Here is a 26,635-nt window from a genome sequence, read left to right as displayed (position 1 = left end):
CTTCAGTAATTTCTGAGGAGGTGCATATTTTAGTTAGTTGCTGTTGTTTGGAATGAGATGTTCAACCAAACCCTGCCTGTTCTTGCAAGTGGGCATGAAGATTCCAAAATTCTATTTGAGGAAAAGCAGAGAGGAGGTTTCCTGAACAGCAGTTGTCCTTCAACACTAACATCTGGTCATTTATCGCAATTTTGTCATGTGTGTGTGTAAACTGCCCTGTTTCTCTACTTCAAAACAGTTTAGTTTTAAGCATACTTTCACACGATTTCCCCCCCTTTGGGGGATAGTGGGGTGACGGTAAAAGGATTGCCAGGCCAATTATCAGCCTACTGAACTACATCATGGACACTCCTATGGCCGAGTCCTGGCACGGGTCTTGAACCCTGAGCTTTTGGCCCAGATGTAGCGGCGCTGCAATTGCACCACAGTATCACAACAGTGACTACACTTTAACAACACTTGATTGGTTGGGAAGTGCTCTGGGATTGCTTGAGGTCAGGAACAGGCAGTAAAGGAAGTGTCCTATCACATACTCCATTTCCACGGCACTGATCTCATTCTTCTTCTCAGGCAATATCTGCAGCTGAACAAGACTCACATGCCAAAAATAAAATGTATGGTCTTTGGTCCAGTGTTCATTGTTTTCAACTCTGTCAGTATTCACTGAATTCTAGGATCGTCATGCTGTTCAGTGATGTGCGATCTTATCAGCAATATTCTCAGTCCAACCACTGCCACCAGGACAACTTTCAAACAGACACCACTGTACGCCCGAATTATAATACAGCAAAAAAAACTTTATTGAAAGGAATACAAAATACATGTTTCTGAATCCATGGTGACTCGCTGAAACAGAATACATTTCATAGCAGCATATATACACTGTCAGTACAATGTCTAGGTACAGCATTGTAGAAGGATGACAAGGTGCTCAGTATTCTCATGGCAAGCTTAAATGATTGTTCAGAAAGATAATAGAATTATGATTGGAAAAAAAACAATTTGTCATTTTACAAGTTTATTTCTATGACTCTTTTAAGTGGAGAGCAATTTGATTTGTTTTTACATTTGTGACATAGAACAAGGGGATTTCACTGGGTTTTAGCTGTACTTTATCATCATAGCAACACACAGAACTACTAAGAACATGCTGTAAATAATGTCCTTTTGATTTCGGTACAGAAACACTATGGGTCACTCTCTGTTAATGAGCTGCCAATTACGGCGTCATCGGCGAGAAATTAAAAATCTGTAAATACAGTAGAATCCATGCGGATGCAACCCTGAGACCAGCAAATTCATTAATTCATTTGTTGAATCCCTACAGCGCAGGAGGCCATTCAGCCCATCGCGTCTGCACTGACCCTCTGAAAGAGCACCTTATCTAGGCCCACTACCCCACCCTATCGCCATAACCCCACCTAACCTTTGGACACTCAGGGATAATTTAGCATGGCCAATCCACCTAACCCGCATATCTTTGGACTGTGGGAGGACACCGGAGCACCCGGAGGAAACCCACGCAGAGACTGGGGGAAAATGCAAACTCCACACAGTGACCCATGGCCGGAATTGAACCCGGGACCCTGGCGCTGTGAGGCAGTAGTGCTAACTGTGCAACTGTGCCACCCATATGCCTGAAAGATGTCAGTTGTTCTTGTGTCCCAGTTCTGATTCTTACACTGTCAGTAATGGTGCAGTCAGATTTGTCATGGCTGAGTCTGATTCTGTTGTCCATCTTAATGCAGGATTCCACTGCATTTACCTTTTCCACAATGAGAAGAATTGCATCAAAACAAATGTGTTTAATATGCACCCACGATGGTGCGCCATTGCTTATTAAGTGATAGAATGTGGACTTAGGTCTGGGAATCTTTACATGACAAATGGTAGGCAGTGAAGGGGAGGTAAGGCGCATTCCTCACAAGGAGGAAAGGAACATTAGCATGTGAGACCCCTGAGTTTTTCCATCACACACGCAAATCAACCTCCTTGCTGGCCAAACACAGAGTGGAATTAGTGGAGTCCTGGTAATAGACTACTGTCCACTCTCTCAGCCAGTAAGCAATACACAGTGTAAGGCAGAACCAAGAGATGGAAGAAACTAATCCAAATGAAATCGGGGCAACAAAAATATTCACAAATATCCCCTCAGAATATATATACAGGATTTGATCCTGTCCACAAATTAAAAATGGATGGAATTTTACTCCCAGAAACTCTTTTTTAAAAAAAGTTAAAAAGAATTCAGTTTAATTTGACATTTCTACACTTTAAAAAAAAAAATTATGTGTACACAGTGCATATTGAGAATATCATCAGGGGTATAGCTTGGAGGAGATATCAAGCCCTGAAGAACGATGGAACTGAATGAATGCATGGACAGCTGAAGCTGTAGCACTCTGGGTTAATGATGGTATCAACTGATGTTAATTGAGCTCCAGCACAGTCAGAATCAGTAAATACTGCAAGACACCGCTCTGGATAATGACATCAGGACAAAATGCTTAAATAATTACAGTAAAAAAGAAACAGAAATAGCCACATAAAAGCAAGCGTTCCAGCAATCATAGACCTATGCAATGATATGAATTTTTAAAATTGTTTTTGATGGTGAGACTCTCTCATTGACAACCCTCAATGCATTCATTAATTTGTTTTTTTTTAAAAGGTAATCTGTCACGTTATCGTGAACACTGTAAAGCTTGTTCGTTGGCCAGCAGGAAGGGCAGAGTGACCCAACTGCAATCCTAAAGGGGCCAATTAAGAAGAATGGAAAATGAGTTGTCAGGAATTTCCAACCAGCAAGCCAAAAATCCCTGAAAGGTAAAAAAAAAGGAAACACAATCTGCTTGGCAGTATTCAAAAAGTGGCAGGTGTGAGTGCATGGTAATCATTTCAATAACAATTTAAATAGTGAGGTCATCCTATAAAAACTAAGCTGCTCTAAGCAGTTACGAGAAGTGCTTACCTTCCCCCTCCCCCAGCAAATCAAGTGTTCCTTTAAGGTGTGGGGAGGGGATGGTCTTTATTTCTTATATGCATATATCTTTGACACTAAATTTGTAATTTAGCTGTTAGCCCTATAAAAAGGCATTGTCCTGTTTATGTGGAATGTCTTCATTTGCTGTCATTGATCTGACACTAGAATTCAATGAACCCACAAAATTGCTCTCAGACATTGGGCTCTTTTGCATATCCTTTCCTTCGAGCCATCCCAGTGCAGCCCCGCACTAAAATCTTCATAAGAAGGTGGAAATCTTACAGGATCCTATTGAATCCTACAAGACAATAAAAATCCTCGAAAACTCCTACAGGATCCTTCAGATTATTGAATAGGATATCCTGAGGGAATATTTTAATGGGATTCTAACTACTGACAATTGGAGATGTCTCACTGCATTGCACAGCTTCAAGTGTTACATATGAAAGTCCGATAGAAAAAACAGTGCATTTGCACAGAGAAATTCTAAGGAAAAAGTGCCTTACCAGAGAGCTTCTTTATATCAAATATTTAAACATTTTAACTTATGAATCTCATACTTTTCAAGCACTAACTTTAGAAAAATTACATTACATTGTTTCCCTTCAGAAGGGAGAATGTCCACATAGCTTCCGTTGGTTGGAACTTCGTCGATGGTGCTCCGGTCTCACCTTGCTGATTGGGTGAGGCAACCTAGTCAGGTTTTACTCCAATGGCCCTGTCCATCTGTTTGTCCATCTGTGTATCACTGTGGCTGTAATTGAGACAGATAATAGCCGTAATACCTCACCTACAAGGATAAGATTTGGCGAATTAATAGACAAATATAAATCAAAGCAAACATGTTTGAATTCCAGAGATTTTAGGCACTTTTTTTTTAAAAAAGCAAAACTTCACAAATCGTAATCATTAGCCAATAGTCTGTTCATTAATCACGGGGAGGGATGCCCATCCTCCAGAATTGTCCTGGCCATTAAAGGCTAACCTCTAGGTTACAGCAGCAAGCCACCCAGGAGAAACACCAGAGGGACTTTAAAAACAGTATTTTAAAACATTATTTGCCCATTTTTGTTTAATAGTTATAAGAACTACTATTGGACAGGAGGAAAAAGGTTATTTATCTGACGGACAGCATGGATCTAATGGGCTGAATGATCTCCTTCTGTGATGTAATGGCTCCATCAGGAATCAATCAGGAAATGAAGAATCTGTTTCTTTCCAGTTGGTTTGAGGAAGCTTGTACTGAGAATGACAATTTGGGCAACAACTGGTGAGTGTGGAGTCAGGGCAGGTGAAGACAGACTGCTATATGGTCACACCTCCAGGAATATGGCCAGCCAGAGTAGCCAACGCTGGGCAAACATCATATAAGCCAAAGAGTAATCATATATACATATATTTAACCTAGCAACCAGCAAATGGCTATCAATTGACCAGCACTCGGTTTGGTATTTCTAAAGCGTGCCTCAGCCAAACGCATCTTTCTTTTGCCTTCCACCTCTGCCGGAATCTCAGCTGCGGCTGTCATAAGTAAGCCAGACTCATAAATACAACTGCTGCATCCTTGGTTCCAGACAGTTGCTGAACCCCAAACACTACAAGAAGTAGTTTGTTTAACTCTGCTTCTGCATTTTACTGCTCTCACCCAGCCTGCCGCAGTGCAGATTACATTCTCTGCAGCAAATCTTGCATGGATTTATGTATAGGTATATGGTACAAAATTCCAGTGTCACTCATGTTCTTGTTTGAGTTAAGGGACTTTTAGTACTCTCAGGAGTTTAATCATTTACATGAGCTAATTTCTGACCTACTTTGTTTTGTGTTAGATTTTAGTTACATAAAATCAGTCGCAATGAATGAAAACAGTCCCCATTTCAAACGGTATTTCATGGTTCGTGCAGCATTGAATTCAACTCATTCTTCTCCAGTCAGACACACGAGGGGCTAAATTAGATAGCTCCCAAAAATGGGCACAGGGATCGCTATGCATGATTAACCCGTGCCTGTTGACAGCGATGCAGGCAGCATGCCAACTTTGTGCTGCCTGCTCATTTCAATTATCCAGCCAGCACTAACTGCCCCGTTCATTGACTGGACACATCAGGAAGAAGCCAATATCCTGAATGGCTGTAGCACCATATAAAGCTGGTCTGAACCTTTAAAAGGAGAGCTGCATTGGGAGCCATAGTTGAAGATAATCTGACCTGGGAAAGATTGAGGAATGTCATAACAGGTGTGGAGAAAGTGGACTCCAAGGTTTAAGGATGCTGCACTAAAGGTGCAGGAGGTGAGAAGGAGGGAAGATGCTCTGTCTCCTCAGGGTGTTGGAGGATCTCCTGACACACAGTCAAGATGCAGTGGGAGAATATAGCCAGGCAAGTCAATTCCAGGAGTCATGCCCTGCAAAAATGGATGCAGTGCCTCAAGGTGTTCACACAAGCGGTTTAAGGTCAGTGAATTCATCTTCAAGTGTCTAAACACTGCTCCTGTAACCTCAACATTGCTCAAATACCCACACCCCCATCACTCACTCACTGACAATCGAGCATCATACCTAACATTCTTGGACTTTATCTCACCCTCACACACTGCACTGCTACAACCCATACCTCACCCTCACACACTGCACTGCTACAACTCATACCTCACCCTCACACACTGCACTGCTACAACCCATACCTCACCCTCACACACTGCACTGCTACAACTCATACCTCACCCTCACACACTGCACACTGCTACAACCCATACCTCACCCTCACACACTGCACACTGCTACAACTCATACCTCACCCTCACACACTGCGCACTGCTGCAACTCATACCTCACACTCACACACTGCACACTGCTACAACCCATACCTCACCCTCACACACTGCTACAACTCATACCTCACCCTCACACACTGTGCACTGCTACAACTCATACCTCACCCTCACACACTGCTACAACCCATACCTCACCCTCACACACTGCTACAACCCATACCTCACCCTCACACACTGCTACAACTCATACCTCACCCTCACACACTGCGCACTGCTACAACTCATACCTCACCCTCACACACTGCACTGCTACAACTCATACCTCACCCTCACACACTGCGCACTGCTGCAACTCATACCTCACACTCACACACTGCTACAACCCATACCTCACCCTCACACACTGCTACAACCCATACCTCACCCTCACACACTGTGCACTGCTACAACCCATACCTCACCCTCACACACTGCGCACTGCTACAACCCATACCTCACCCTCACACACTGCGCACTGCTACAACCCATACCTCACCCTCACACACTGCGCACTGCTACAACCCATACCTCACCCTCACACACTGCGCACTGCTACAACCCATACCTCACCCTCACACACTGCGCACTGCTACAACCCATACCTCACACTCACACAGTGCGCACTGCTACAACCCATACCTCACCCTCACACACTGCGCACTGCTACAACTCATACCTCACCCTCACACACTGTGCACTGCTATAATCCATACCTCACCCTCACACACTGCACACTGCTACAACCCATACCTCACCCTCACACACTGCTACAACCCATACCTCACCCTCACACACTGCGCACTGCTACAACTCATACCTCACCCTCACACACTGCGCACTGCTGCAACTCATACCTCACCCTCACACACTGTGCATTGCTACAACCCATACCTCACCCTCACACACTGCATTGCTACAACCCATACCTCACCCTCACACACTGCACTGCTACAGCTCATACCTCACACTCACACACTGCTACAACCCATACCTCACCCTCACACACTGCACTGCTACAGCTCATACCTCACCCTCACACACTGTGCATTGCTACAACCCATACCTCACCCTCACACACTGCTACAACCCATACCTCACCCTCACACACTGCTACAACCCATACCTCACCCTCACACACTGCACTGCTACAACCCATACCTCACCCTCACACACTGCGCACTGCTACAACTCATACCTCACCCTCACACACTGCACTGCTACAACCCATACCTCACCCTCACACACTGCTACAACCCATACCTCACCCTCACACACTGTGCACTGTTACAACTCATACCTCACCCTCACACACTGCTACAACCCATACCTCACCCTCACACACTGCTACAGCTCATACCTCACCCTCACACACTGCGCACTGCTACAACTCATACCTCACCCTCACACACTGCTACAACCCATACCTCACCCTCACACACTGCTACAGCTCATACCTCACCCTCACACACTGCACTGCTACAACCCATACCTCACCCTCACACACTGCACTGCTACAACCCATACCTCACCCTCACACACTGCACACTGCTACAACCCATACCTCACCCTCACACACTGTGCACTGCTACAACCCATACCTCACCCTCACACACTGCACACTGCTACAACCCATACCTCACCCTCACACACTGTGCACTGCTACAACCCATACCTCACCCTCACACACTGCGCACTGCTACAACCCATACCTCACCCTCACACACTGCGCACTGCTACAACTCATACCTCACCCTCACACACTGTGCACTGCTACAACCCATACCTCACCCTCACACACTGCTACAACCCATACCTCACCCTCACACACTGCACACTGCTACAACTCATACCTCACCCTCACACACTGCACTGCTACAACCCATACCTCACCCTCACACACTGCGCACTGCTACAGCTCATACCTCACCCTCACACACTGCGCACTGCTACAACCCATACCTCACCCTCACACACTGCGCACTGCTACAACCCATACCTCACCCTCACACACTGCACACTGCTACAACTCATACCTCACCCTCACACACTGCACTGCTACAACCCATACCCCACCCTCACACACTGCGCACTGCTATAACCCATACCTCACCCTCACACACTGTGCACTGCTACAACCCATACCTCACCCTCACACACTGCACACTGCTACAACCCATACCTCACCCTCACACACTGCACACTGCTACAACCCATACCTCACCCTCACACACTGTGCACTGCTACAACCCATACCTCACCCTCACACACTGCTACAACCCATACCTCACCCTCACACACTGTGCACTGCTACAACTCATACCTCACCCTCACACACTGCGCACTGCTACAGCTCATACCTCACCCTCACACACTGTGCACTGCTACAGCTCATACCTCACCCTCACACACTGCTACAACTCATACCTCACCCTCACACACTGCACTGCTACAACTCATACCTCACCCTCACACACTGCGCACTGCTACAACCCATACCTCACCCTCACACACTGTGCACTGCTACAACTCATACCTCACCCTCACACACTGTGCACTGCTACAACCCATACCTCACCCTCACACACTGTGCACTGCTACAACTCATACCTCACCCTCACACACTGCACTGCTACAGCTCATACCTCACCCTCACACACTGTGCACTGCTACAACCCATACCTCACCCTCACACACTGTGCACTGCTACAACCCATACCTCACCCTCACACACTGTGCACTGCTACAACCCATACCTCACCCTCACACACTGTGCACTGCTACAACCCATACCTCACCCTCACACACTGCTACAACCCATACCTCACCCTCACACACTGCTACAACCCATACCTCACCCTCACACACTGTGCACTGCTACAACCCATACCTCACCCTCACACACTGCACTGCTACAACCCATACCTCACCCTCACACACTGCGCACTGCTACAACCCATACCTCACCCTCACACACTGCACTGCTACAACCCATACCTCACCCTCACACACTGCACTGCTACAACCCATACCTCACCCTCACACACTGCAACAACCCATACCTCACCCTCACACACTGCACACTGCTACAACCCATACCTCACCCTCACACACTGCAACAACCCATACCTCACCCTCACACACTGTGCACTGCTACAGCTCATACCTCATCCTCACACACTGCGCACTGCTACAACCCATACCTCACCCTCACACACTGTGCACTGCTACAACCCATACCTCACCCTCACACACTGCTACAACTCATACCTCACCCTCACACACTGCTACAACTCATACCTCACCCTCACACACTGCACTGCTACAACTCATACCTCACCCTCACACACTGCTACAACCCATACCTCACCCTCACACACTGTGCACTGCTACAGCTCATACCTCACCCTCACACACTGTGCACTGCTACAACCCATACCTCACCCTCACACACTGCTACAACTCATACCTCACCCTCACACACTGCGCACTTCTACAACTCATACCTCACCCTCACACACTGCGCACTGCTATAACCCATACCTCACCCTCACACACTGTGCACTGCTACAACTCATACCTCACCCTCACACACTGCGCACTGCTACAACCCATACCTCACCCTCACACACTGTGCACTGCTACAACTCATACCTCACCCTCACACACTGCGCACTGCTATAACCCATACCTCACCCTCACACACTGCACTGCTACAACTCATACCTCACCCTCACACACTGCTACAACCCATACCTCACCCTCACACACTGTGCACTGCTACAGCTCATACCTCACCCTCACACACTGTGCACTGCTACAACCCATACCTCACCCTCACACACTGTGCACTGCTACAACCCATACCTCACCCTCACACACTGCACTGCTACAACTCATACCTCACCCTCACACACTGCGCACTGCTACAACCCATACCTCACCCTCACACACTGCACACTGCTACAGCTCATACCTCACCCTCACACACTGCACACTGCTACAGCTCATACCTCACCCTCACACACTGTGCACTGCTACAGCTCATACCTCACCCTCACACACTGTGCACTGCTACAACCCATACCTCACCCTCACACACTGCAACAACCCATACCTCACCCTCACACACTGCACTGCTACAGCTCATACCTCACCCTCACACACTGTGCACTGCTACAACTCATACCTCACCCTCACACACTGTGCACTGCTACAACCCATACCTCACCCTCACACACTGCGCACTGCTACAGCTCATACCTCACCCTCACACACTGCGCACTGCTACAACCCATACCTCACCCTCACACACTGCACACTGCTACAACCCATACCTCACCCTCACACACTGCTACAACCCATACCTCACCCTCACACACTGCACTGCTACAGCTCATACCTCACCCTCACACACTGTGCATTGCTACAACCCATACCTCACCCTCACACACTGCTACAACCCATACCTCACCCTCACACACTGCTACAACCCATACCTCACCCTCACACACTGCACTGCTACAACCCATACCTCACCCTCACACACTGTGCACTGCTACAGCTCATACCTCACCCTCACACACTGCTACAACTCATACCTCACCCTCACACACTGTGCACTGCTACAACTCAAACCTCACCCTCACACACTGTGCATTGCTACAACCCATACCTCACCCTCACACACTGCTACAACCCATACCTCACCCTCACACACTGCTACAACCCATACCTCACCCTCACACACTGCACTGCTACAACCCATACCTCACCCTCACACACTGCACTGCTACAACTCATACCTCACCCTCACACACTGTGCACTGCTACAACTCATACCTCACCCTCACACACTGCACACTGCTACAACTCATACCTCACCCTCACACACTGCGCACTGCTACAACCCATACCTCACCCTCACACACTGCGCACTGCTACAGCTCATACCTCACCCTCACACACTGCTACAACTCATACCTCACCCTCACACACTGCACTGCTACAACCCATACCTCACCCTCACACACTGCTACAACTCATACCTCACCCTCACACACTGCGCACTGCTATAACTCATACCTCACCCTCACACACTGCGCACTGCTACAACCCATACCTCACCCTCACACACTGCTATAACTCATACCTCACCCTCACACACTGCGCACTGCTACAACCCATACCTCACCCTCACACACTGTGCACTGCTACAACCCATACCTCACCCTCACACACTGCGCACTGCTACAACCCATACCTCACCCTCACACACTGCACACTGCTACAACCCATACCTCACCCTCACACACTGCACTGCTACAACCCATACCTCACCCTCACACACTGCACTGCTACAACTCATACCTCACTCTCACACACTGCACTGCTACAGCTCATACCTCACCCTCACACACTGTGCACTGCTACAACCCATACCTCACCCTCACACACTGCACTGCTACAACCCATACCTCACCCTCACACACTGCACACTGCTACAACTCATACCTCACCCTCACACACTGCTACAGCTCATACCTCACCCTCACACACTGCACTGCTACAACTCATACCTCACCCTCACACACTGTGCACTGCTACAACCCATACCTCACCCTCACACACTGTGCACTGCTACAACCCATACCTCACCCTCACACACTGTGCACTGCTACAACTCATACCTCACCCTCACACACTGCACACTGCTACAACCCATACCTCACCCTCACACACTGCACTGCTACAACCCATACCTCACCCTCACACACTGCTACAACTCATACCTCACCCTCACACACTGCGCACTGCTATAACTCATACCTCACCCTCACACACTGCGCACTGCTACAACCCATACCTCACCCTCACACACTGCTATAACTCATACCTCACCCTCACACACTGCGCACTGCTACAACCCATACCTCACCCTCACACACTGCGCACTGCTACAACCCATACCTCACCCTCACACACTGTGCACTGCTACAACCCATACCTCACCCTCACACACTGCACACTGCTACAACCCATACCTCACCCTCACACACTGCACACTGCTACAACCCATACCTCACCCTCACACACTGCACTGCTACAACTCATACCTCACCCTCACACACTGTGCACTGCTACAACCCATACCTCACCCTCACACACTGTGCACTGCTACAACTCATACCTCACCCTCACACACTGCACACTGCTACAACTCATACCTCACCCTCACACACTGCGCACTGCTACAACCCATACCTCACCCTCACACACTGCGCACTGCTACAGCTCATACCTCACCCTCACACACTGCTACAACTCATACCTCACCCTCACACACTGCACTGCTACAACCCATACCTCACCCTCACACACTGCTACAACTCATACCTCACCCTCACACACTGCGCACTGCTACAACCCATACCTCACCCTCACACACTGCTATAACTCATACCTCACCCTCACACACTGCGCACTGCTACAACCCATACCTCACCCTCACACACTGCGCACTGCTACAACCCATACCTCACCCTCACACACTGTGCACTGCTACAACCCATACCTCACCCTCACACACTGCGCACTGCTACAACCCATACCTCACCCTCACACACTGCGCACTGCTACAACCCATACCTCACCCTCACACACTGCACACTGCTACAACCCATACCTCACCCTCACACACTGCACTGCTACAACCCATACCTCACCCTCACACACTGCACTGCTACAACTCATACCTCACTCTCACACACTGCACTGCTACAGCTCATACCTCACCCTCACACACTGTGCACTGCTACAACCCATACCTCACCCTCACACACTGCACTGCTACAACCCATACCTCACCCTCACACACTGCACACTGCTACAACTCATACCTCACCCTCACACACTGCGCACTGCTACAACCCATACCTCACCCTCACACACTGTGCACTGCTACAACCCATACCTCACCCTCACACTCTGCTACAACCCATACCTCACCCTCACACACTGCACACTGCTACAACTCATACCTCACCCTCACACACTGCACTGCTACAGTTCATACCTCACCCTCACACACTGCACTGCTACAACCCATACCTCACCCTCACACACTGCACTGCTACAACCCATACCTCACCCTCACACACTGCGCACTGCTACAACCCATACCTCACCCTCACACACTGCACACTGCTACAGCTCATACCTCACCCTCACACCGTCGCCTCAAGATTAATTGTCCTCTTCACATCAAACCTCCATCATATCCCACAATCTCTTCTGAGTTGTGAGCTGCAGGTGGTGTAAGTATGTATCTATACTTTCCCTCCTCACCATAGCCTTCCCCTTGTCCCTTTTCCCTTTCAGATACCCAAGAGATGCAACCCTGCTATGCAGTGGAGGGACAGAGAGTGATGCTGAACACAAAGCTCCGTTACTGGACCTCACGCTACCAGCCACTAGCTCAGATGTTGACACTATGTATGTGTTAAAGGCTAGTTTAGAGGAGGAATCGGCATGTTGTGAGACTCTGGGCATGAGTGGGCTGCAGGGCCTCGGATACCGGTGCCTGCTGGCACACTGGTTACCAGGCAGAGAACTCAGATGAGGACTTCAATGGGCAGCCTACAGGACATTGCTGATGGTACATACAACTAATTGCTTACTGCTTTGGAAAGTCTGTAGTCAATGGAAAGGCAGGTAGGAATCCAGCACAGCATTACACAATGATTGACTTCACGATTTGCCTGCTCTGTATACAAGTGGCAGATGCTTCTTCAGCACCTGAAGTGATGGCCAACTCCATTTGCACACAAGTGGAGCCAGTCATGACTCAGCTGAAGTCACACTTTCCATTGCAGCACATGCAGCAACCACCCAACATGAGTGCGGCAATGGAAGTTCAGGCTGTGATGCACGTTCTGACCACTGTCATCATGGCTGTAGATCACAGTGTAGACATTAGCTTGCAGAGTGTCACAGCAGCCCACTGTTCACAATCTGTCTGCTACATATGACTTGGATTGCTGAAGTGGAAATGGGAGTGGTTCTGTGGAGCAAAGATCTGCTGTCCTCCCTCAGGAGGTCAGCATTCATGCTCCCACCACTGCCGCTCTGCCAGTACCCCACACACCACGCTGTTGCCTCTCAGCCAGACAGCACCATGCAGATCCACTCCTGTAGATTTCTACAACTTTAAACAACAATAGAAAGCTTAATCACTTGTAGAAGCATAGCAACAGCCAGAAGAAATCAATTAGCAGTCAACCTGGAAGTATTGTTGATCCTTTTAAATAGAATCAATGGGAGAGGGAAGGGAGGATGGTTCTTCTTGCTGCTGAATACATTCAGCTGAGAGAGTTGAAAAGAGGGCGTTAGTTTAATGGAGAGCCCCAAAATGGTACCGATGGCATCAAATCAGCATTACAAAATGCTTGACTTCATGATTTACCTGCTCTGCAAACTTTGTGGCAGGCACTCCCTGTGCATCAGTATGGTGTCTGGTGCAATTCACCCCACCAATGCACGTGTACATACAGACTCCGTCCATCAGCTCTAAGTGTACTTGTAGCACCCAAAAAAGGAACATTTAACAAGACCAATTTCGCTTCCGAGGTCTGGAAATGAAAAAAATGATAAGAGGAGGCTTTGCTTTTTCTTCACGCAAAACTATAATCGATTTTTTTTTTTAAATTGTGTTTTGAGATTGCACAGAGCAGATTGTGCCGGATAGCGTGATCTATTTAACTTGTTGTAGTTTGTTTGAAATTGACTTTGGAAGGCTAAGAGCTTTCAAAACGGACATTAGTTGGTGAATGTGCCATGATGATAGCTTCAAGCAAATGTTGCATGATCAACTACAACCATTCTGTATCTTACTGATGTACTACTTTGCTTTAAAATGGTACCTTATTCGGGCAGAGTACCCTTCTCTATTCAACTCAGAGCTTGAGTGCACTTCTTATTTTTCTATTGTCATTTTTCCAAATCCAACTGTTGATGTCCAACATACTTTTGAACCGAATAACATAATTAAGCACTTAATTTGTTAAAACAATTGCAGAAACCTGAACCATTTGATTGGGAAAATATTGGAAAATTAAAACTCACAAATGTAACAGAACTAGTGTGGGGCCAAAATTTGATAGCCCCCAAAATGGACAGAGAGATTGAGACGTGTGATTAACCCAAGCCTGTTCCTTCTGATGCAGGCAGCATGCAAATGTCTTGCTACCTGCTATTTGAAATGATAGTGCCGTGCAGCATTGTGCTAAACGTGATGTTAAATAGCTGCACACCTCAGCCCAGGGCCCAAAATGGGCCTCAATTCCTATATGGTCTAGCTTTATTTCAAAAATCATGTGTCTTTGTTCTGGATTGACCCAGCAGAAAAACAGTTTATTTGTCTCTACCCTATTTCACCGTTTTAAACACCTCAAACATCCCTCAAACTGCTAAACTCAGAAGAATGCAAACCAAATTTCAGCAAACTGCGTTGTTAGGTTGTTTGGTGTCTCATTAAGAGGTCTGGAGGCTTGTATGACTGACCCAAAATGTTTATTTTTTTTATTAATTTTTTTTAAAATTTAGATTACCCAATTATTTTTTTTTCTACTAAGGGGCAATTTAGCATGGCCAATCCACCTACTCTGCACATTTTTGGGTTGTGGGGGCGAAACCCACGCAGACGCGGGGAGAATGTGCAAACTCCACACGGACAGTGACCCAGAGCCGGGATCGAACCTGGGACCTCAGCGCCGTGAGGCGGTTGTGCTAACCACTAGGCCACCATACTGCCCTCCCAAAATGTTTATTAACAACTCATGACCATATACATGTCCAAGGTACAGCCTGCATGGGTACTCTCTCCACATTACCTTCTGCTAGACTAACAAGTCATAAACATATACATCTCTAAGGTACAGCCTGCTTGGGTACTGTCTCCACGTTGCCTTCTCCTAGACTTAATCACACGCAGTCTACCATCATGTAACTCTCCACATCATATAGTGGATGGTACTGTTTCCCCCAGTCCAACATTAATCCTTTCTCTGCCTGAACACCCCTATACTACAAACTGTCATCATGATTTAATCCATGAAACCCTGGTGGCTTTCTGGTGAATCTGTGCTGTAACCCTCCAAAGCCAATCTATCCTTCCTGCCATTTGGTACCCCTATCTTAATATAGTCCTCCAGAAGAAATTTGACCAAAGCTCTTTATTTTTTTTTAAATTCATTTTTTACAATTAAGGGGCAATTTAGATGTCCAATCCACCTATCCTGCACATCTTTGGGTTATGAGTGAGAAACCCACGCAGACACAGGGAGAATGTGCAAACTCCACACAGAGAGTGACCCAGAGCCGGGATCGAACCTGGGAGCTCAGCGCCGTGAGGCAACAGGGCTAACCCACTGTGCCACCATGCTGCCCCGACCAAAGCTCTTTAGTGCAACTGAAGAATCACTTTGTAGCATTTATATTTCCAACTCCCTTGAGATAGAGGCCACATTCCATTTTTCACTGATCACTGCACTAGCTATTAATAATTTGCACACTCATAAATCTCTTTCTTTACACATAGCTCCTAGCTTCTCATCATTAAGATATGGTTCTGATTTCTTAAGTCCATTGTTTCTCGATTTATTTTTAATATACTGAATCCACCAAGTTCCTCCTCTTGACTTATTTCCTTGTTCCCCTAGTGTTTTTCCCCTTTTGTCCATTGTGAAAACAGAAACAAATTAGTTACTTAACAAGTCTATCATTTCCTTTTTAATTAGTTTCACTACATCTATCTTTAATGGATCCACATCCCTCTTTAAAGCCCCTTTCTCGCACAATATTGAAAATAAAACTTTTGTTGTCAGCTTTGATGTTTGTCACAAGATTTTTTTTCATATTTTCTTTTTGCACCTCTGATTATTTTTAGACCTTTTTTCCATTCCATGGGCCTTCTAGCCTATTGGCTTGCCACTTTCCATTGCATGTGTGTCATCTTTCCCTTTTCGTTTGATGTTATCTCTTCCTCAATTGTTGACTATGGTTGCTTAATGACATAAGTGGAACTTGTGCCTTTATGTGGTATGCACTGATTTTGTATTTTACCAAATAAGGCTTTTAATATTTCATCCATACTAAATGGTACACTTGCTATGGCATCAATATATTCTGTTCATCTAATCATTTTGTAGTACAAACATTATTTTATCATGGAATCGTAGAATTACTATGGTGCAGAAGGAGGCTATTCGGCCCATCGAGTCCACACCAGCCCTCTGAAAGACCATCCTACCTAGGCCCACTTCCCGATCCCCATAAGCCCACCTAACCGTTGGACACTAAGGGGCAATTTTAGCATTTCCAATCCATCTAACCTGCACATCTTTGGACTGTGGGTAGAAACCGGAGCACCCGGAGGAAATCCACACAGAAATGGGGAGAAAGTGCAAACTCCATACAGTCACCCAAGATCGGAATCAAATCCAGGTTCCTGATGTTGTGAGGCAGTCGTGCTAACCACTGTGCCACCGTGTCGCCCATTTTACAAACATATTTCATCTGTACAAATCATGGGCTGGATTCTCCGCCCCGCTGCGCCACATTTCGTCCCCGACCTGCCGGCGAGATTCTCCGTTACGCCGGCCGGTCAATGGGGTTTCCCATTGTTGGGCAACCCCCAGGCGTCGGCAAAACGGAGAATCCCACCGGCAGAGAATCCGCCACATATTTCACAAAATGTTTAATTTGCTATTATTAATAACGAAAGAATGATAAATATGCAACCGAGTAGCAAGACCAAGAGCAGGGCCCAGTTCAACTGGACCTGATTAGGTCCCAGATGACCATAGGCTGCTTTTCCCTGAGGGGGAGATCTGACTATTGGTGATTCAACGCGAGGTTCACCACACCACAGGCTAGGGGCAAGGTTGAGAAGTTGTTGCTGTGTTATGCTGCTTTGTGTAGCATAAGCTGCTTCCTTGATGTATGCTTTGACAAAGGAAGCTCCAGACTATGAAATTAGTTCAACTTGTTTATTGAACTATTAACACAGTTCTTAAATAAGTTAAAATCTCTGCTAATCTAGCTGTAGTAACTCAGTCTAGTTTTACCAGCCTGCTCTAAGCCACGTGCTGGGTGTGATGCTGTTGATCAACCCTGATGTACTCTCTAGATGTCTGTCTGTGGAAAGAGGCAGAGCATGTGTGCCCTGTCCTTTTATATGGGTTGTGAAGTGCCCTCTTGTGGTTATGCCACCTCTGGGCGTCCTGATTACCTATTGGTTGTGTCCTGTTGTAATGACCCAGTGGCTGTATGTCTGTGTGTCATGACATCTCTGGTGCTCCCTCTAGTGGTTACTTAGTTGTAGTGTATTTACATTAACTCCTTGTGTATATACAGTGATGCGTATCACCACAGGTGTGGCCTTCATGAATAACCTCAGTCAGTACGGGAATTAAACCCGGGCCACTAACCTTGCTCTGCATCACCAACCAGCTATCTATCCAACTTCGCTAAACCGGACCCCACTGGACCTGTTTACAGCCAAGACCAAAACCAAGCTGTTCACTCTGTCTCTCTCAATGACAGTAAATGATACCTGGTCCCATGTTAACCAACGTCTATTAATGATTTCATATGGCTATTGAAATGAAAAAAAGCTAAATTAGCTCAATAGAGAATTCGGGCAAAATCTTCTGCTCCCACCAGTGGTGGGAATCTGGCATGATGGATAAAGTTGGTTTCCCACTGACAGGATATTAGTTTGGAATTTGGTTCTCCCGCCTTTGTTGCGAGGTTGAAAACGGATGGGGTTTACCACTGACCTATGTCAGGAACCTTATTTTCATCTCATACATGCTCATTAAATAGCCAACTCGCTCCAAATGGAGTGTGCCGCAAGTGGATAATGAGAACAATCTATTTCCTGACTGTATATAAGTGGTGAGCACCTGGCGAGCTTTTGCTCAACCATGACTTGGAGCTCAGTAGATGCTGCTTTCCCCCACCTTTAAGACCTTTGCTGTGAGATCTCAGATGCCTGTAGCACAAACTGTGCCAAGGCTGGGCACTGGAGGGACAACACCACTGGAGAGGTGAGTCAGAGCAGGACTGAGCAGGTATGGAACATAAGAGGGGTTTGGGGAGGCAGAGGCAAGATTGGGGGATGGGTGTGTACAACATAAGAGGGGATGGGGAAGATGGAGGTAGGACTGGGGTTAGTCAAGGAACAGAGTAGAGTAGTGAAAGACTGTCCTGGGGCAAAATTCATAAGAATAACCAAGGAAGAGTCAGAGACCGGGTGCCTGGGGCTGAGGCCACGTTGTTGGGGGCACAATGAAAAGATCATCCTGCAGCAGTACAGGCCATGTTAAAGGGCACTGTGTGGCATGCATGTGTTGGTCCTGGTCTTGGGCAGGGGAGGCAGTGATGGTCATGCATAGTATGATGTGCAGGACATGATCGGTCACTGGGGAAAATTCAATCAGGGAGAGGATAATGGGCATGTGAGAGGAGTTCAGCACAGCAATTCTGGCCAATTGCAGGGACACCTTATAAATGTCCTGCACGGGCAGCACGGTGGCACAGTGGTTAGCATTGCTGCCTCACAGCGCCGGCCCTAGGGTTGCTAGCGCCCCGGGCAAGCTGAACTTCGGCGCCCTTCGGGGGGGGGGGAGGAGGGGGGGGGGGGGCCGGAGGGGGCCAGAGGGGGGGGGGGGGGCGGGGGGGGCCCAAGGGGGGGGGGGGCAGAGTGACCACCGGCGAGCCTGGATCCATCCACCATGTTTGTGCGGGGCGGCCTGAGGGAGGGCGGCCACCGCGCATGCGCTGGTTGGCACCGGCCCAACTGCGCATGCGCGGGACCAGAGTCTTTTACACGGCGCCGGGTCTCTGACGCCGGTCACGCACTCCTTCATGGCGCCCCCTAGCACATGGCGCCCCGGGCGACTGCCCGAGTTGCCGGTACCTTTTTCCTGTCTCCTTGCTAGATTGTTGTCATCTGGGCATGAAAGCATCCATGTGTGCAATGGAGTTGCCCTGCTGCCTCATGACGCTGAGGACCCGGGTTCGAATCCCAGCCCTGGGTCACTGTCCGTGTGGAGTTTGCAAATTCTCCCCGTGTCTGCGTGGGTTTCGCCCCCACAACCCAAAAGATGTGCAGGCTAGGTGGATTGGCCAAGCTAAATTGCCCCTAAATTGGAAAAAATTATTGGGTACTTAATTAATTTATTTTTTTAAATAATAAATAAATAAATACATGCCCTGCACAAACCATGGAGGGCGTGGCTCAGCTGAGTGATGGACTCAAGGGTCTACAGCACAATGCACGAGTTTGGCTCCTTTACCAAAATTGCACATTTAGGCAAGAATCCATTAAGATTAGGTACATCTGAGGTGACTTACAATGCTTCACATTCAGCCACAAGGTCCTTAATAGCACAAACTATTGGTCTCTTAAAGATGCGTTTTCTAGGTTTGGACTGGTCAGGTGGGGCTCTGCAATACTCACCACAGAGATTGTCTCATATTATCATTGTTTGCTGTGCCCTGCACAACTTAGATCTACAAAAGGTGGATTGTGTTACCAGAAGGAGACAAGGAGGGCTTGGAAGGGGATGAATCCGAAGAGGATGATGATTCAGACAAACCACATGAAGGTGCCATTGCAGGAGCATGATATGGCAGAGGTGTCCATGCCAACCTCATAGCTACAAGAGTCCAGGAGGGATAAGGTGAAGACAAGTTCAATGCAGGAGACACAACAACACCTTCATTGTCAGCTTCAACATATCATGAAAAGTCATCAACCTCAGAATGATCATGGAAGCAGCATAAACCACCTTAATTTCTAACGATAGACTTATCCTGGGAAGGCCCAGTAGCCTGGGGAACAGGTAGCCCCTGTGGAATGTGGTAAGCACACTACTAGCACACCTCCTTAATACATAGTGCAATCTAGTTCGTGGGCATGGTATACTTCAAGTGGCTGAAACACCATTGCACACATGGATGCTTTCATGCCCAGATGACAACAATATAGCAAGGAGACAGGAAAAATACTCATCAATGGTTAACGCTTGACCATCTCAAGAGGGAGTGAAATCCAGACAGCACCATCTCTCTCAACACCAGCTCTCATGGATAAATAATGAAAATGTCTCATCTTGCTCTTGAGCCTCAATATACTCTCAGACACCAGGACGCAGTGGCCTGTTACTCAACAGCAAAGCTGTGAGTTATGTTATCATCATCCTCAGAGATTGGCTCAGCAGGACCATCCTTGATTATTGACAAACACTCATGATCCAGCAATCATCGAAAGCCTATCAAGTCTATGTCTGGCATTGACTAGCATTTGGGAGAGATGTGCCCCAGTCAGTATTGACACAGTCGTCATTGACAATGTCTTCCCTTCATAGATCCTGCTGAGCACTGAGGAGATATGCCGAAGTATTTCTTTCATAGCATTACAGTCCTTGATTGTCCGTCTCACAGAGGTCAGTGCTTTCTATCTGCCCTAAGTCAATGACTGGCACAATCAGGCAATAACTTCTATAATGAGTTGCGTTCTGTGCCTTTACGAAAGGATTCCATGAAGCACCATTTGACAGCCATTCAGGAGCCAAGTTAAATCCTCACAGGTACGTAGACGGCTTCATTAGGGTGAACACACACCTCTGACATCACACACTCATTCCTATCCAACCGACATTTCAAATGTCACTGATTGGAATCTGCTTCCATGGTTCAGTATCATGAATGGTGAGAGTGGGAACTAAGAAATGAATAATGTTCAGCCGGCAACACAAGTGGCTAGCATTGTGGCTTCACAGCGCCAGGGTCCCAGGTTCAATTCCCCGCTGGGTCACTGACTGTGCAGAGTCTGCACGTTCTCCCTGTGTCTGCGTGGGTTTCCTCCGGGTGCTCCGGTTTCCTCCCACAGTCCAAAGATGTGCAAGTTAGGTGGATTGGACATGATAAATTGCCCTTCATGACCAAAAAGGTTAGGAGGGGTTATTGGGTTACGGGGATAGGGTGGAAGTGAGGGGTTAAGTGGGTCGTTGCAGACTCGATGGGCCGAATGGCCACCTTCTGCACTGTATGTTCTATGTTAACACAGAGACAGGAAAAGGCTGTAGGGTGGCATGGAAGACAATGGTGCTCGATGATGAATATTACTTTTCCAAAAACCCCTGTATAAAATAAACGGCATTTAAGAGAAAATACTCTAATATTGGTCGTGACAAATACTGGTTACATCCACCAACTGCAGTGTTCAGTGCGACTACATGAGGATAATCACTAACCTTGAGAAGCAATTCTCATGAGGTCAAATTATGTCTGCCTGAGATACAAGTCACATGTGTATAGTCCAGCCATTATTTTCACATAGAAAATGCCTTTGTTCATATTGTGCATGTGAAAAGTGATTCTCTGTGATTAGATTGAACAAGACTTCATGGAATGGAGGGACAAGATGGGAGGTAATTGGGGGTGGGGAGGCAATCACTTTGTATCTGTGAATGAATGTGGGACCTTCCTTAACATTGATTAGCCATTCAATCTCTAAGACTTGTAAAGGGATAAATGAGAAATATATTTACAATAGTGCAGATTATAAAAAGGGAGTGAACATCAGTGTCATTGTGCATTCAAAGCTTCTTGATTTTCCTAATGCTGTGGCTACATTTAGATGCAACTCCAACATCCATTGCAGAGCTAGAGGCAGCCTGCTGACTGCTGTGCCCAGTTGTCTGTGATGACTTTGGTGGGTATCCTCTGTAGACCCGGGGGTGGCACCTGGCCTGTTAATGGTCTCCTGCTCTGGGCCACATGCACCTTCCTAAGCCTGACCTGCTAGAGTTCATGGGGCCAAAGGCAGGGGGGATTTGGAGCAGTAGGGCATCCTTAGCGTGTCCTGGACGAATGCCCCCTCCCTGACTCTTTCAGTAGAAGGGACACCTGGAGGGAGATCAAGGTGCCCTATCCCCCTCTCGCCTAGCCACCTCTAGAGCACATCCCTGGCTAGACCAATGATGTACAGGTGCGAGCACAAATCCAGCAGAAACATCTGGAGCAAGAGACTTCGATGTGCTCACATGCCAGAGCCTGAACATGGTCAGGTTCCTCCACCCATTGTTCCAGTCTGCTGTCGGCTTCTGACAACTCAGCCTGGTGAGGTGATCAAGCCGATTCTAAAACTAGGACCCACAGAGGTTTTGTATATCTGAGCTGGAGGAGGGTGCAGGTGAACGCAGTGACAGGTCTTCATCTGATGGTTGCTCTATGGGAGATCTTGTCCTGCAGAAAGACAGATGGATTGACTGTGAACACTGTAGATGAAGGGGCATTTCAGAAGCATGCATGCATATTATGCATGATGACCCAGTAAGGGATTAAGACGCCGTTTATGCAAGATCTGACATAAAATGGTGAGCTTAAAATGGCTGGTAGACATTCGGTGTTGAGGTTCCACCTGCTGGTCGTAGGTGACCTCTCTGTGGACTCAAACTCTTAGGCTGCCCGATGCCCTTGTGATTGTGAGAGTTTTGAGTGGGTAGAAGTTTAATTTAAATAAAAAAACAGAAAATGTTGGAAAAACTCAGCAGGCCTGGAGAGAGAAACTGTGGAGAGAGAAACTGAGTTAATGTTTTGAGTCCAATCTGACTTTTGCTCGGAAAGTTTCACTTACACTGGCGGGGTGCATCAGGTCATTAATGTGTTTCCTCCATTGCAGGATGCGGATGGTTTTCCATGGGTGTTGACCGCCCTAGCGACCTCTTCGCAGGCCGGCATGGTCAGGAGGGAGGGCCTAGTGCTCCCATCCTGAGGAAAGAAGACCTGCTGTTCCTCGACAGTCTGGGGGAGAATTCCTCTTGAGACCTTGCTGACCCGTGGAGCGCGGGGGATATTTGGGTCTTTTAGTACCATGGTGATGCAGAACCTAACAACACACCTGGCCTACAGTGAGTGAATGTCTATGCTGCTGCCAGTTCAAAATGGTGCAAGGGTCTTAGACACCATGAGGTAACAGTGGGGTGGACAAATCCCTGCCCACCCTTAAAAGTGGAAAATTGCACGGATAAATCCGACCCATCCAGAGGAATAATGCAGACTTTCCCACAAGCCGCTGCACTTAGTCTCCAGATTGTAAAATTCCACCCTTAGACTACACAATCCCAGAATAGTCCTTCAATAACTGTCTTTAGCTGTGCCATTAATTGCGTCAATGGCTCAGCAAAAATCCACAAATGTGTTGTTCAGTGACCATAGCTGTGATGCCTCCCGCAGTTGAAGATCTGATGATATTCTGTCGCCAGTGTCTTAACTCGCACTAAGTCCTGTTTATCCTATCACCCCGACATTGATTCCCAGTCCATCAATGCCTTGATTTTAAAAGTCTCAACCTTATTTTCAAAATGCTCCGTGAGTTTGTCTCTCCATAACTCACTTGCCTTCAGCCTCACAATACTCCAAAGCCTTCCTCTAATGCTGGCCTCTTTTGCATTCCAATTTTGTTGGCTCCACTTTTGTTGGCCACACCTTCAGTTGCTTTGGTCCCATGCTCTGAAATGCCCTCCCTACATCTCTCCACCTCTTGACTTTGCTTTTCTGCTTTAAAAAAAACTGACACTTTGACCAGACTTTTGGTTATCTAGTGCAATCTCTCCTTATTTGACTCAGTGTCATACTTTGTTTTATTATGTTCCTGTGAAGAAACTTGGGATGTGTTTTATCACACTAAAGGTGCTATTTAAATATGAGTAGTAGTTGTTGATATTATCTGGGATGAACATGAAGAATGGTGAATCAGGCAAAATATCAGTGAGCTGCCATTCGTGGCAGGAATGACTTACATTTTAAAAATACCTTCAACATAGTAAAACATCACCAAGATGAAAATGGACACTGGGAAGCAGCTGAAGGAGGCCAGGTAAGGTGACCAAAGTCAAGATCAAAGATTTAAGCAGTGGCAAGGGTTTTGAAGATGACAAAAGAAGTAATTTGGCAGAGGGGTTTAGAGAAAGTCAAACAGAAAAATAAGTTTGCACATCATCTGACTGAGCTTCAGAGAGCAGCCAGGGAGGAAAGGGGCTAGCACATCCAAGGGATGGTTCTGACCTTGCCAGTGTTACACTGGAAGGGGTTCCACAACTTGATGTCAACAAGCAGAATGAAGTTGAGGGTTGGGGCAAAGACACAGAGCTGGATGTCATCGGCATACATATGAAAGCTTAAAGCCATAGTCCAGAGTCAGAGCCCTTGGGATGTATGAAGGAAAGGAAAATAATAAAAAAAAGAAGTCTTTGTCACATTCAAAGGGCTCCAAAATCTGAACGCAACGCAGAGAAAGGTCAGGAAATGGAGAAAGGGGAAGGATAAAGTATTTATGCTTTCACCTCAGTTCCATGCTCACCCTGCACAATAACCATTACTATATTCACTCAATTGATAGAATGTAACTCCTTATATTCTAGACCGGTGGGAACAGACTACCTAGTCACTGATTGAAAAGCTGGATGACAGCATTAATAAAGAACCTAGTGGAGAGCTGTTCTTCTCACCTCATTGTTTTACACACATCTTTAATAAAGTGCTGAATCTCCGTGTCATTGCAAACTTTGTTGCTTTTGCAAGTTTTGAATAATACTGAAGTTCTCTGCGCTTTTCTTAATTGGTCTGACGGCCGCAGAGAATGGTGCCATTTAATGATCATGAAATGGAGTGGGAGGGAAAAGGAAGAGGGGAAAAAAGGACTTGTTAAGTAAAGTTTAGTGATTCAGGAAAGGCCCCATATGTTGACTGCATTTCCTTTTTGATTACCGTTTAATTAGTTTCTACAATTGCTGGCACTGTTTCTCAAGGACATACATGTATACGATTGTGCCATCTGTCTGTAACATAGTTCTCAAGAATTTCAATTAGCTGCTTTATTTCTTCCTACAAGCAAGAAACAAGGAACCAAGCCCCACCTTTCTGCTGTTACTTTTATTGTTCGTCATTAAAATAAAAGTGGCAGGGTTTTGTGGGCTACAGCTGATGTGCGATTCTATATTGTAGCTGCCATTGTTTGCTGTGCCTCCTACAGTCCACCCGACAGAATGCTTTTTAACCTTTGAAGACGGGTGATGTGAAAACGCTTTCAGAGCTGCCGGCCCTTAGCTCACGCCCCTTTCTCTGCTGGGGGTAATGGTCCCAACTTCCAGGCTTTGGCAGCTAGCTTTTTCAAAAGGTAAATTATATATGTTTTAAAAAGAGTTACCATTGCATTTCCTAACATCCTGTTGTGAATTACTACTACTAAAGGTGAATTGGCAAAACAGGTCAATATTAACTAAACTGTCGAAAATGTCTAGCTTCTGGTGCTTTGTTTTTTTCTATTATTGTCTGAAGTAAATGGGACAGTACCTAAGACAGCATGGAGCTTTCGCTGATGTGTGTCTGTGTGCCCGTGCATCCACATGGAACCTGCCTGCTGTTCAACCAATAAATGGGCAATTTTAACAAGAGAAGAAGCAGGCGAAATTTGAGAATCAAACTGAGTTAAAAAAATTATGTGTGCAAAATGAATTCCCTGGTTTTACTCAAGCATGTTTTTAATTCAATTTATACTTTGCAACAATTTGGTTCAATTTATACTTCACAACAATTTGGTTTTACACACTAAATCCACAATGAGGATTTGTGTCTTATCTTTGAGGTATTTATTTTCCTATGTTTCCTTCCTATTCTTAAGGCAGCCCATCACATTTTGTTTCTTTACAAAACGGAACAAACTTGCCCTCCAATTTTTTTTTTTGGTTTTATCCTTCATTGTCAAATTTTCTTCCC

The 26,635-nt window shown here is 46.7% G+C and overlaps 1 protein-coding gene across 2 annotated transcripts in view; it reads right to left on the bottom strand.

Annotated features, from left to right (window-relative positions):
- Positions 1-776: 776 nt before the first annotated feature.
- The window catches only part of bcl11aa (BAF chromatin remodeling complex subunit BCL11A a), a 236,874-nt gene continuing 211,015 nt past the window's right edge, over positions 777-26,635 (bottom strand). Inside the window, exon 4 of one of the 2 annotated variants that reach the window (XM_038809222.1) lies at positions 777-3,737. In XM_038809222.1, the coding sequence (XP_038665150.1) occupies positions 3,729-3,737 (9 nt within the window). In that variant the 3' untranslated portion in view covers positions 777-3,728. Of the gene's footprint in view, positions 3,774-26,635 lie in introns of both variants that reach the window. The other variant, XM_038809213.1, reaches the window with a different exon arrangement.

This window comes from Scyliorhinus canicula, chromosome 1 (assembly GCF_902713615.1).
Source record: "Scyliorhinus canicula chromosome 1, sScyCan1.1, whole genome shotgun sequence".
NCBI classification, from domain to species: domain Eukaryota; kingdom Metazoa; phylum Chordata; class Chondrichthyes; order Carcharhiniformes; family Scyliorhinidae; genus Scyliorhinus; species Scyliorhinus canicula.
The sequence above is the reverse complement of the archived record's forward strand: the minus strand, read 5'-3'. Positions and strand labels throughout refer to the sequence as shown.